At 47.9% G+C, this 12,093-nt stretch overlaps 1 protein-coding gene across 1 annotated transcript in view; it reads left to right on the top strand.

Annotated features, from left to right (window-relative positions):
- LOC146796128 (uncharacterized) overlaps positions 1-6,334 on the top strand; it is a 237,040-nt gene extending 230,706 nt beyond the window's left edge. The window contains exons 5-6 of the mRNA XM_085628506.1: positions 3,820-3,868; positions 4,786-6,334. Coding sequence (XP_085484632.1) covers positions 3,820-3,868; positions 4,786-5,924 — 1,188 coding nt within the window. The 3' untranslated portion in view covers positions 5,925-6,334. The remainder of the gene's footprint in view (positions 1-3,819; positions 3,869-4,785) is intronic.
- Positions 6,335-12,093: the final 5,759 nt, after the last annotated feature.

Raw genomic sequence — 12,093 nt, 5'->3', positions numbered from 1 at the left:
CAGTCCCTCCTACAGAACAACCATCAGCAAGACAACACAGCAAAGCAGTTAGCAGGGTGGCAGTTCCTCCCGCAGCACAGCTCCGCTTCTTGGCAGAGTCTCCTCAGGTCCCAAAAGTGAACTTAGTACATGGTGTCAGAGGTCCAGTTCTTATACCCGTTTTACTCCTTTGAAGTAGGGAGCCTTCAAAGAAAGGCCTTTGTAGTGCACTCAACCCTGCCCTGGCTCCAGACTCACAACAGTGGGCATGCTGCCCATTGTGTGTGGACAGGACCGAGCCCTTTCAGGTAGAAGTGTCAGCCCCTCCCACACATCCTACTCAGGCAGACCTATCAACATGCAGATGACCACTTAGGCACACCTAACCATCCTTTGTATGCGTCAGTCTAGATTTAAGGCAGGAAGCCAGCTGTCGCCCAGCCCAGATGTGTAATCTAAAGACAGACAGAAGGCACTAAAGGGGTTAAGTAATAAGATTACATCTTTCTAAAAGTAGCACTATCAGACCTGCAATATAAAAACCAAATTTGCGAAAATTTGTGTTTTTAAATTGAGTCCAGAGACAACAAACTTACTTTTGCTATCTTTTCCCAACTGAAAGTTACACTTGTAAAAGGTTACAAGGCAGCTCCAATGTTATCCTATGGGAGAGATAGGCCTAGCATTAGTGAAATACGAATTTAAGAGCATTTAACTTCCAGGACATGTGAAACTTAAAAGTACATGTCCTACCTTTCGAGTACACTGCACCCTGCCCATGGGCTCTCAAGGGCCTACTCTAGGGATGACCAATATGTAATAACAGAGAAGGTTTGGGCCTGGCAAGTGGGTGAACTTGTCAGGTCGATATGGCAATTTAAAACTGCACACACAGGCTTTCCAGGTACAGGCCTGAGACATGGTTAAAAGGCTATTTATGTGGGTGGCACAACCAGTGCTGCAGGCCCACTATTAGCATTTGATTTATAGGCCCTAGGCACAGATAGCACACATTACTACTGACTTATAAGTAAACCAAATATGCTTATCATTAATAAACCAATTATCATCACATTTTAGGTACAGAGCACATGCACTTTAGCACTGGTCAGCAGTGATAAAGTGCTCAGAGTCCTAAAGCCAGAACAAATTCGGTCAGAAAAAGAGGAGGAGAAAAACAAAAGTTTGGGGTAACCCTGCCAAAAAGCCATGTCCAAAACTAATTTATTCATTAGTCATGGGTTTGGATCCATATTGTTTTGTTGTCAATATGTTGTTATTCTTAGATTGAAAAGAAGGGCTCCTCTCAGAGTTAATATTTTTTGCTAATACAGACAGGTCCAATTGATGAGTTACGTCTAATATCCTGCCTTTGTGTTTCTTCAGACCATTCACTCTTAACATATATTGTCTACAAGTACGGCTGATTTGCCATTCCTACACCTTATAACCCTCTTTGTCTTAATCTCCTGTAAATTGATTCACACACTTGTATGATTTACTGAGCATGAAGTAAAGCGCTCTGACATCCTGCACTGGAATGACTTGTCCTTATAAAGGACTAAATAAAAAAATAAACAAGTAGTTGCCATTTAAATCATTATTTGAATATTTACTCATACAAGGCAAATAAATCTTACATTCTTACATTGCATGCAGATCGCCTCACGATGGGGGGGATTATGAACAAAGCCAAAACCCTACCTTCAAGACATTGGGGCATATTTACAAGGGGACTGAGCCACCAGAAGTCACTTTTTACAATGTTCCGGTGGTGCAATGCACTGCACCATATTTGCAAAGTGGCGTTAAGCCACTTTGCATGGCTTAACTCTACTTTGTAAATATGGTACCTTTCACACAGTTTTCTGTGTGAAAGGGGCTTGCAATTGGTTTTGTTATGGGTGTTCCACAGAAAACACCCATTACTTTTTGACGCTGCCCCAGATTTACAAAGATCTGTTAATATGAGGTGGCGCCAATAGCTAATATCATGCAAAAGCAGTCATTACATTGGCGCGGTGAGGAGCAATACATTTGTTTCTCCTTGTTTTTGCTTTTCTATGTGTGCTGCATTCTGCAGCACACATAGAAAGAGCAGAAGGCCTTTAATGAATGTTTATGTGCAGGAAGGTGTCCATTTCTGCACATAAACCATAATGACGATTTCCAACTTCTATGTGTGCGGCAGAATGCAGCACACATAGAAGTAGCAAATCACCATTGATTGTGTACGTGTAGAAACAATCATCCCCTGCAACGCAGGCACCCTTGCACTATTGTGCAAGGGTGTCTATGTCGGCACTAGGCAGCTATTTGAAGTGCCAGCGCTAGGGAAAACACAGGGGTGCACCGTATTATAAATACGGTGCATCCCTGCATTTTTTAAATTAAGCAGTGCTGCAAAATCTGCCACTGAGCCATGCTCCGCAATTTCCTTGTAGATATGCCCCATATTTTCTCCAAGGTACCTATAAATTAATAACCTGTGTGACTTGGTTCCTTCCATTGCATTGACATCTAAGTAGTCAACTCCAGATGGCCCCCAGCCAGGATGATACTTGAAGGAAAGAAGGAATGATGGCCCTTTAAATCAGTCCCGGCTGGAAACAAAAACAAGCATTGGCATAGCCAACAGGTCTCGCCTTTGGGACCTTATAAGTGTTTAGCCATGCAACAGTTGCATAACTAAATACTTATAAGGTCCCAAAAGCAAGACCTATTGGCTATGCCAAGCGGTCGTGCGGCCGCAAAAGTGAAAGTGATCGCGATCAAACATCAAAGCGGCCGCGAAAGTGAAAGTAATCGCGGTAAAGCGCGGCACGTGCACCTGCACACATGCACTGTAGCTCTAGGCTGGCCTGGTAGCACTTTTTGGAGCCCTCTCAATAAGTCTCGCCAGACCAGCGCATGCGCTGGGTCAGGCGAGACCTAACGAGAAAGCACCCTCAGTGCCTGCATGGCGCTGCTTCGAACAGAATGAAGATAACGTGTTAGGTGCTGCTGAATTATGTCCCAGTGTCATAAAACTATGCCCGCACAAATTCAGCATATTTCCCTGGGTCAGCCAGATTCCAGATCCGGCCCAAAAATTGCTGCCGGAACCAGGATCTGTTGTGACCCCCTTTTGCATTTGTCCCCCTTATTTTCCGGCACTGGCTGACATAAACTGGATGTACACGAAAGTAACGCAACCTTGATTTAGAAGAATATACTTGTAACAATTTGTATTACGATATTTTAGGCATAGGCAACTGGGAACAAATACAGGAAAATAAATTTGGATTTAACATATAAACAAGATTGCCTCGGGGCAATGACTGGTGTTAGTGATAAAACACGTGAAGGGATAAATATTTAAGATTATTTTGATGAAACCACCTTTTCCGCTGATACTTCAACAATAACCATACGTAACTGAGAAAGGAATACATTTGTGTGTCATTGGTTTGTTTGGTGCTGTCTGATATCTTTAAATGCATATGCAATTCTTAACTTCACATCTGTGTACCCTGACAATACATAGTAAATTTGAATTAATGTATATATAATAATTTCCAAGATATTATTGTACAGAATGTTTTGAATTGATATTTTTGAGGGACGAGATTTAAAACTCAGTATGTTGGCAGGTCGCCCTCAAAGGTTGCCCTATACTAACGATTTGGTGCCACAAACTCAAGACATTGGTACAGGAGATTATCTTCGTTCAGAAAGTTTTCTTCAGCATAATATGAGATTGTAAAGATGTTACACATTAGAATCCAATGCCACTGCTGAGTAACCTAAAGTGTATTAACTTTCTTGTAAGTGAATCCTATTTTGTTTCCCACTCCTTAGTCAGATACTTCTGGCAGTTCCGGAGAAGAAGCAAGTAGATCTGTTCACGGTAAGTAATGCTGGATACCAAGATCATGCATGCACGTTTTTACCAGTAGAAACGCATTTCCACTTTTGCAACAAAATGGTTACAAAGCAACACCCTGGGGTACACATGAAAAAACAGTTATAACTGTTGCTTTTCTACTTGACTTTGCACTGGCCTGCCAGAAGTGCTCTTGATTTCCATAAGAGCACTTGACCAATTCCTTAACTATACTGGAGTACGACAAAGGTACCCGATTTACATTGCTTCCTTTGACACAGATATACAAGTTAAACAAAGGTTCGGTTCAAACTCAAACAAGCGGCTTTCAAAATTATGAACATTTTTCTGAACACTCCCATTGTTTGTCATTTCATATCGAGATCTGCCAATGAACTAGCATCTGTCTTTAATGGGAAACGGCCACTAGAACACAGCCGTTTCCACGCAAACCTTAACCACGCATGCATTAAAACGCATGTGTGGTTACCACAAAAGCCTTTACCACGCATACCTTTACTACGAGATATGTAGTAAAGGCATGTGTGGTAAAGGCTAAAACTAGAAAAAGGGGGCTTGGGGGGTCTCCCCCCAAAAATAAAAAAGAGTGGGGAAAAAAGGGGGGTGGGGGGGTCTCCCCCCCCCAAAATAACTCACCTGATGTCACGTCGGGAAGTGCAGACAATCGGCGTCGTTTGAGATGAAATGGAAAGAAACGAAAATCGTTGTAAAGGTATGCGTGGTGAAGGAATATTCGTGGTAAAGGTTATGCGTTGAAAAAGCATTCTGTTGTAACGCATGCGTGGTAAAGGCATGCGTTACAACGGAATGCGTTGTAACGACATACAACGGTCTTTAATAAGTATTTTTAAGTGTACTGTTACAATCACCATTGTTTCATGATGCAATCACCATTGTTTCATTATAATTTTTTTTGTTAGATCGAAGGAAGGATGGCCGATACACTGGAGCATCAGAACTGCGAATAGTTCTTGTGGGCAAAACTGGAGTCGGTAAAAGTGCAACAGGAAACACCATCCTGGGTGAAAAGAAATTTAGCGCAAGAGCTTGTTCAACATCGGTGGACAAGACCTGTCGGAAAGAGACAGTGAAGTTGAACGGAAGAAATGTTGTAGTTGTTGATACACCAGGCTTCTTTGACACAGAGCTCAGTGAAGAGCAGATTCTGCAAGAGATCAGCAAATGTGTGACCATCTCCTCTCCGGGCCCTCATGCCATTGTCCTGGTGGTAAAGATTGGTCGATACACAGAAGAAGAAATGGAAACAATCAAACGAATTCAAGATGCCTTTGGAGAGCAAGCCGTGAGCTACATGATTGTATTGTTTACACGCAAAGATGACTTAGGCAATAGGTCCATGGAAGATTTCTTGAGCAATGGAAGTAACAGGCACCTCAAGAAGCTGGTCGAAATGTGTGGCAACAGGTACTGTGCATTTAATAACAGAGCATCCTCAGAGGAACGAGAGATGCAGGTCAGCACGCTTCTCACTGTGGTTGATAGAATGGTGGAGCAGAACAGTGGGACATGCTACACAAATGAAATGTATGGTGAAGCCGAGAAGATGCTGCAAGAGAAAATTGAGGAGCTAAGAATGGAAAATACAATAAAACTAGAATCGGAGAAAGATATGATTGAGCACCAGTATCAGAAGGAAATTGAAAAACTGTATAAAGCAATGAAGGCAAAGGAAGAACAACTGATGAAGGAACTAGAAAGATGCAGAGGTTTGAGGGAGAGTACAGCTGAGTGTCATCATGATATCCAAATGGCCTCCACTGCTTACACAGAGGAAACAGCTTTGTGGACTAAAAGTGAGGAAGGCATCAAGATAGAAATAATATTAAATGAGAAAGGAGTTGATGAAAAAGAGAACAATTTGAAATTCAAACGTGATAGAAATTTAGAAGAAAAGTATAAAATTCATAAAGAAGAGAAAAAAAAAATACGCGAAGAGGCTGAGAAAATGGTAGTTCTGTATATTATAAAATTTCTGAAGTTGTTCGGTGTTGCTTCCAAAATAAGAAAGTGGATGAAAGAAGAACTCTCAGAGTATTAAGTCCAACGAGGGTGCAAACCATACATCTTCTCATGCCCTCCAATCAAATGTGATTTTCTGTAAAATACTGTAAAAATGTAGTTTAAAAATATGTTACATCCTCTCTTGTGTTATGTTAATATGATTCTATGTAGACTTATTGTGGAGAAGAATTGCACTAAGAAAATGCTGGAATTTGTGGGTGAGCTGAGGGGTAGTTTTACGATTTAGAGGATGCAGAGGAGCCTCCTGAACTGTTCTTGATGTTTCATTGAGTCAACCTCTACCTCATTTATCCTCCACGCCTCGCTATGCAAACAGTGTTCAAATTACTAGTGGATCCCTCACTCCTAAATCCACTGATTCGTTCCACTCAGCCCTGCCAAGTGTCACTCATCACAAGTGAGAATAAAGCATTGTAGCAATTCGAATTTCCATCCATGACTGTGTGATCTCAGAATGCTCACACAAATTAATTAAGCTCACAGCATGAATTGCTAATTCTGGGTCCTTGCTGAAGCAAAGAGTTTTATTTGCCCAGCAGTCCAGCCTGCCCTCTCCTTACATGTCAGTTTCCATCAACCATAGAGGGTGTTTTTAGGAGCATATACCCAACACCAAAGTAAGCATTGCACGTCCGTCCAAGACCCCAGACACACATGCTCCTTCTGATAAAAGACACAGACTCGCTGTAAGCACTGACTGGTGTCCTGCTCCATGCACCAGAAGGGCAATTACATGGGAGGAGGCTGCCAGGTCACTAGGTGGTCCGTTCCGCATGCACCAGATTCTGCTGTGATAGGGCAGCTCGCCTCCACAGCTGTGGACATGCTAGTGCACAGCGCAGATTCACTCTCCTGTGACTCGGACTGTGCACCTCTGTGCGGCACTGGTGACCGGTTACTGGTAATATTCATTACTCTGAGTCCACATGTTCCTCGTCACAGCCTTACGTATGAGTTTACTTCCATTCATGCAGAACCTAATCGCCAAACTTGACTTTTCCTTCCCATTCCAAGATGGCCCCATACCCAAGGGTATAAGTGCATCACTTCTTGGGAAGGACTCCCTGAAATAACAAAGCACAGAAAGATATCAGTGCAACAGCAGCGAGAGGTGGGGGAACTAAGGACTGTGACAAGGCAGACCTGGACTCGGAGTAATTAATATTACCAATAAGTAACCAGGCATTACCTCCTCGTCCGTCTTCTTTTCACAGTCTTTACATATGAGTACATACCCAAGCCAAAAAAACAGATTTTGAACAATACACCATAAAAAAGCAAAACAAGAGACAGAAACAATGACCCTGAGAAGATGGCACTGCAGGAGAACCCGCTGGACCCAAAACAAAAGTTCCAAAAACCAGAGGGCACACCACCATCCAAAGGGAATAGTGAGGTGCAGCGCCCAATGAGATGAAAAAACTCTGGCAAACTCTGCCCCGGATGCCGCAACACACCCATGGAAAAAACGCTGGGACACGAAGGCCATCCAAAGCAGAAGACAGGAGAAGGCCAATGCAATCAAAGGGATAAGGAATGGAGAGAAGCCATGAAACCCCCAGCGCGAGACCCAGGAAGACCGACAAAGCTCCCGACGTGCGAAACACAGCAGTGTGTCACAAAGACGGAGAAAGAGCATAACACACAGTCAGGGAGGAAACCAAGGAACAGACAACAGGAAGGCAAAACCACACCAGAGCCCAAAGGCAAAGAGGACACCACTGGCAGGGAGAAAAGTCAGACAAGGACTAAGCACCACAACGGCTGGAAAAGCCGAAGCAAAGGAGGGCAGAACAAACAATGCCCCAAACTCTCCAATCTGCCTTCTAGAAAAAAACGCCACCAGAACAGCCATGGCCGAAATAAGCAGGAAGGCGGTCAACCCCAAAAGCCCCAAAGAGCACCCCGGAAGACCAGCAGAACTAAAGGCATGTCCCAAAGCTGCAATGCAGAAGGAACAACAGGATGCTGAATAAACAACTCCGCAGCAAGTGAGCTTCCAGAGGGCACAGACAAAACACCAGCCCCATGCGAAGACAAATCACCGCTCACACACCACAAAGGGCAGAGACAGCCAAAACCATTTAAAAGAGAAACACCGCTGGAGGAACCAAGAGGAAGAGAATAATCCACAATACGACACCAGACAGAAAAAGACCACTCAGAACGTCAATAAGCCGCAAAGGGAGACGACAGCCGTGAAAGCCGGAGCAGAGCAGCAACAGCCAAAGACCATCCATGGTCCAAGATGGACTGTGCACAAGAGACTAACCGCAAGCTTCAAACAGTGAACAGCCAGAGAAACCACTGCTGAAGCATGCAAGGAGGGACCAGACAACAAAAGAGAGAGGCAGAAGGGCTGCCGCTCAGCAGGGAACAAAGCCAGGCAAAGGATACTAAAACTAAAAAGGACGGACAGACCATCAAGCCAGACACACCTACACAGTGGAAGGTAAACATAGCCACAGGGCAGCAGAAGGACCAGACAGACACCCCGGAAAAATGACAGCTGACAGCCAGGAGAGGGGAAGCCACCCAGAGGCAAATCAACCAGGAAATAGAAGCAGGGAAAGGCACAGACGCCCTGCCAAAGAGCTGACAAGCAGGGTCATCAGGCAGACACACCCGCCATGAGCAAGGGGCAGCCTCCAGCCGCAACTAAGAGGAAAAGAAAGCAATGCCACTGGGCACCGCCGCCCCCAAGCAGTGAACATCCCCAGGTCAGCACCCCTAAGAACATAAAATGTGCAATCACACAGCCCTAGCACACCCACAGGCCTCCGGGGGCTGCAACACAGTATAGTGACCTCAGGAGGAGGAAAGCTGGGTGAACCTGCCAGGAGCAGAAACAGTGCCCAAGAGGACAAACACAGGCCCCTCAGGGGACGCCGTAGGCCACTAAGCCACCAGAACCGGCATCAAAACAAAAACCCTGGACAAAGGAGCGGAGCCCACCAGAACAGGAGAGCCCCGCTGGAACAAAGAGCCACTGGACCAGAGACAGGCATTCTTGAGACAAGGGGAACAAAGCCAGAGAAAACAGTGAACATGAGGAGAGAGACGTAACCTCCACCCCAGGAAAGAAGGCTGACATAGAGGACAACACCCCAGAAAGGTGATCCATGGCCCTGCAGAATCAGAGGGGCGATGAGGGAGAGAGGGCCAAAGGGAACAGAGACGAACACAACATGCCACCAATCCAAAGACCACCCCAAGACCAACCCGAAGCAGGCCCCAAGGAAGAGAAGAACCAGGCACAGCAAGAAGCCGGACCCCAGCAACAATGCAGGCACCTCCATAGAAGGGAAGAGCCGGACCCCACAGAATGCAAAAAAAACCCTCTATGGAGCCAAGGCATGGAGAACACCATGGGGGTGGATGCCAGCCCGCAGGGCAGGATCCGAAAGAGGGGACCTGGATGGCGAAACAGCAGCACAGGAGACGAGACAGAAGAACCCAGACCTGGAAGCAGATATCCATGAGACAGATGCAGGGCGAAAAACCGCTAGTCTGTAAGAGAGGCAGAACAGTTGGAGACACCCACTGGAATAACACAAGAGGGAGAACCGAATTACCTACTGAGGGTCTGAACAGGGTGGAACACCCCAGCCGCCAACTGGCCATGAAAAGTGGAACAGAAACACCAGCAGCAAGTCCCGCCAGCAGTGAGGCAACTCCCCTCAGAGGGAAAGGTGCCCGAAAAAGCCCAGTTCACACAATGCAAGCAGCCCAAACAAGAGACCATGAAGGCCACATGGATGGGAAGAGAGCCGGGCACTCGCGTCCACAGCCTAGGAATCAAGAATGGAAAGGTCGGGGGAGGAGCCTAGCGCGCAACCAAGATGGCCGCGTAGGTGCGAGGCTCCCGAGGACCTCCGCAACCTCCTACGTTTATCCTGTCTTCATCCTGCATCGGTTGAGGGGACTGTGTCGGTGAGCCTGAGCCGAGGTGGTACCCGTTTTCCGTTCTCGAATCGGACCCCGGGTACCGGAGTGAGCACCGACTGAAGTTTGCGGCCTACTTCTCTCCTGACCCCGGATTCGAGTTTGGGGGCGACCCAGTGGCGAAGTGAACAACAACAGCGGGCTGGGCCTGGCGAGTCGCGTACCCCACACTTTCACTTTCGCTTTTGAGTCCCCTTGCCATTATCGCAAGTGGGATCACGGCGCTTCTCTGTGTTGGGGTGGCCTCGCTGGGAGACCCTGCCTGCCTGCCTGCGGTGACCCGCTCTGCCGTCCTGGGGTGGCCCCCGGGGCTCTCGGCCTTGATTGCTTGCTCTCCACTGCGTGGCTGGTGCGAGTGCGAGGCACGCGACGATGGCAACGAAGCAGGATGGGGATCGGTTGAAGGCCAAGTCGACCCGGCGTGGCACTGCACATCAGGCCAACATCATGGACCGCTACACCCTCCCGAAGGGGTCTCCCGGCGGATCGCACAAGTCCTCCGAGTGCCCCCCGGATGCCCCGGATTTGCCTACGGATCTGACTTTGCAAGACGTCATGGGCGCCATTGCTGAGATGAAGGCCTCAGTGGGCCAACAATTCGACACTTTGGCACACAAACTCGACGCGGTCCTCATTGATGTCAACCTTGTGAGAGCTGATCTCTCTAAGACTAATGACCGGGTCGACTCTTTGGCCCACACCGCGTCGGGCCTCACGACTGAGGTGGCGGCCCTTCAAACGGAGGTGCACCGGCTCCGTCAGGCAAGTGCGCTCATGGATCGGCGCCTGGAGGACTCCGAGAGCCGGGCCCGGAGGAATAATATCCGTATCATCGGAGTACCCGAGGGACGGGAGGAGTCGGCGGCGGATCTCTTTGTGAAGGACCTGATCACTACCCATCTCCAGCCTCGAGGACTGAGTAAATTCTTTGCCGTGGAGAGGGCCCATAGAGTTCCCGGAGGCAGACCAAAGGTCGGAGCCCCTCCGCGGCCTCTTATTGCCAGTATTTTCAACTTTCGGGACAGGGATGGGATTTTGCAAGCTTCCAGACTGCAAGGGCCGATTAAGCTGGAGAACATGGAGGTGAACTTTTATCCCGATTTCACCCAGGCGGTCCAGAAGCAGAGACTGAGTTTCCTGGGCGTCAAGCGGCGGCTTCGAGGCATGAACTTAAAATACGCCATGCTCTTCCCGGCCAGGCTGCGGGTGGAGGTGGATGGTCGCACTCACTTTTTTGACCGTCCTGAAACGGCCGGGGACTGGCTGGACACTTTGTCTGGGGGTCATGGTCAGGATGATGGGGGGGGGGGCAGCGGGAGGAGAGTGCCCACTGGACCGGGTCTGAGGTACTGACACGGGGGCTCACTCCGGATTATGCCACTTTCGGCCAAGCTTAGGGTCTTTTGTCTGTTGTGTCTTGTCTCCCCTCCATTGGAGGTTGTGCGGGGTCTCGAGGGGGTTCTCCTTCCTCCTCTAGGGAGTCTTAGTAGTTTAAATTACATAGGGGCGACAGGCACACTGCAAGTTGGGGGGGCTGTCTGGGCTCATGCAGGGGTGCAGGGAGGGGGGAGTTTTGTTGGGGCTGTTGGGTTGGGGTTGGGTATTGTTTATTTGTACCACAAGGCAAAAGTATTGTTGTGCTATTCCTAAAGTGCTCTCTGGGGGGCGATTGATCGAATTCGGCTATGATGGGGGGTAGGGGACTGAGTCTTTTGTCCTGGAATGTTAACGGACTGGGGGACAGGATAAAACGGGGGGTGGTCCTGCAGTTCCTAAAACGAATTTCACCTGATGTAGTCTTTCTGCAGGAAACACACCTTATTGGAAACTCCTTTCGTGCCATGAACAGACGGGGCTATCGCCTTATGGCCCACTCGGGCTTCACGTCTGGTTCGAGGGGTGTGGGCATTATGGCTAAGACCTCGCTCCCGTTGGAAGTTGATGAGGTGCTCCATGATGACAAGGGACGGTACACGGTTCTGGTGGGTAGATTGGAGGGTAGAGTGATTGTTTTCGTCTCTGTTTATGTCCCGCCAGGGTTGCAAACGACTACTTTTGCGGATCTGGGGCGCCTCCTCCTTGGCCTTCCGGAGGGGATTCTAGTGGTTGGGGGGGATTTTAACGCTGTGGTTTCCGGGACTGAGGATCGTCACCCCCCTAGGGATCTCCCCCGTGCCCAAGCGTGGTTGTCCGGCCTCTTGGACACCTTGGGGCTGGTGGATTGTTGGCGGTTGAAACAC

This window comes from Triturus cristatus, chromosome 10, assembly GCF_964204655.1.
Source record: "Triturus cristatus chromosome 10, aTriCri1.1, whole genome shotgun sequence".
Taxonomy (NCBI): Eukaryota; Metazoa; Chordata; class Amphibia; order Caudata; family Salamandridae; genus Triturus; species Triturus cristatus.
This window is presented reverse-complemented; position numbering and strand designations above follow the sequence as displayed.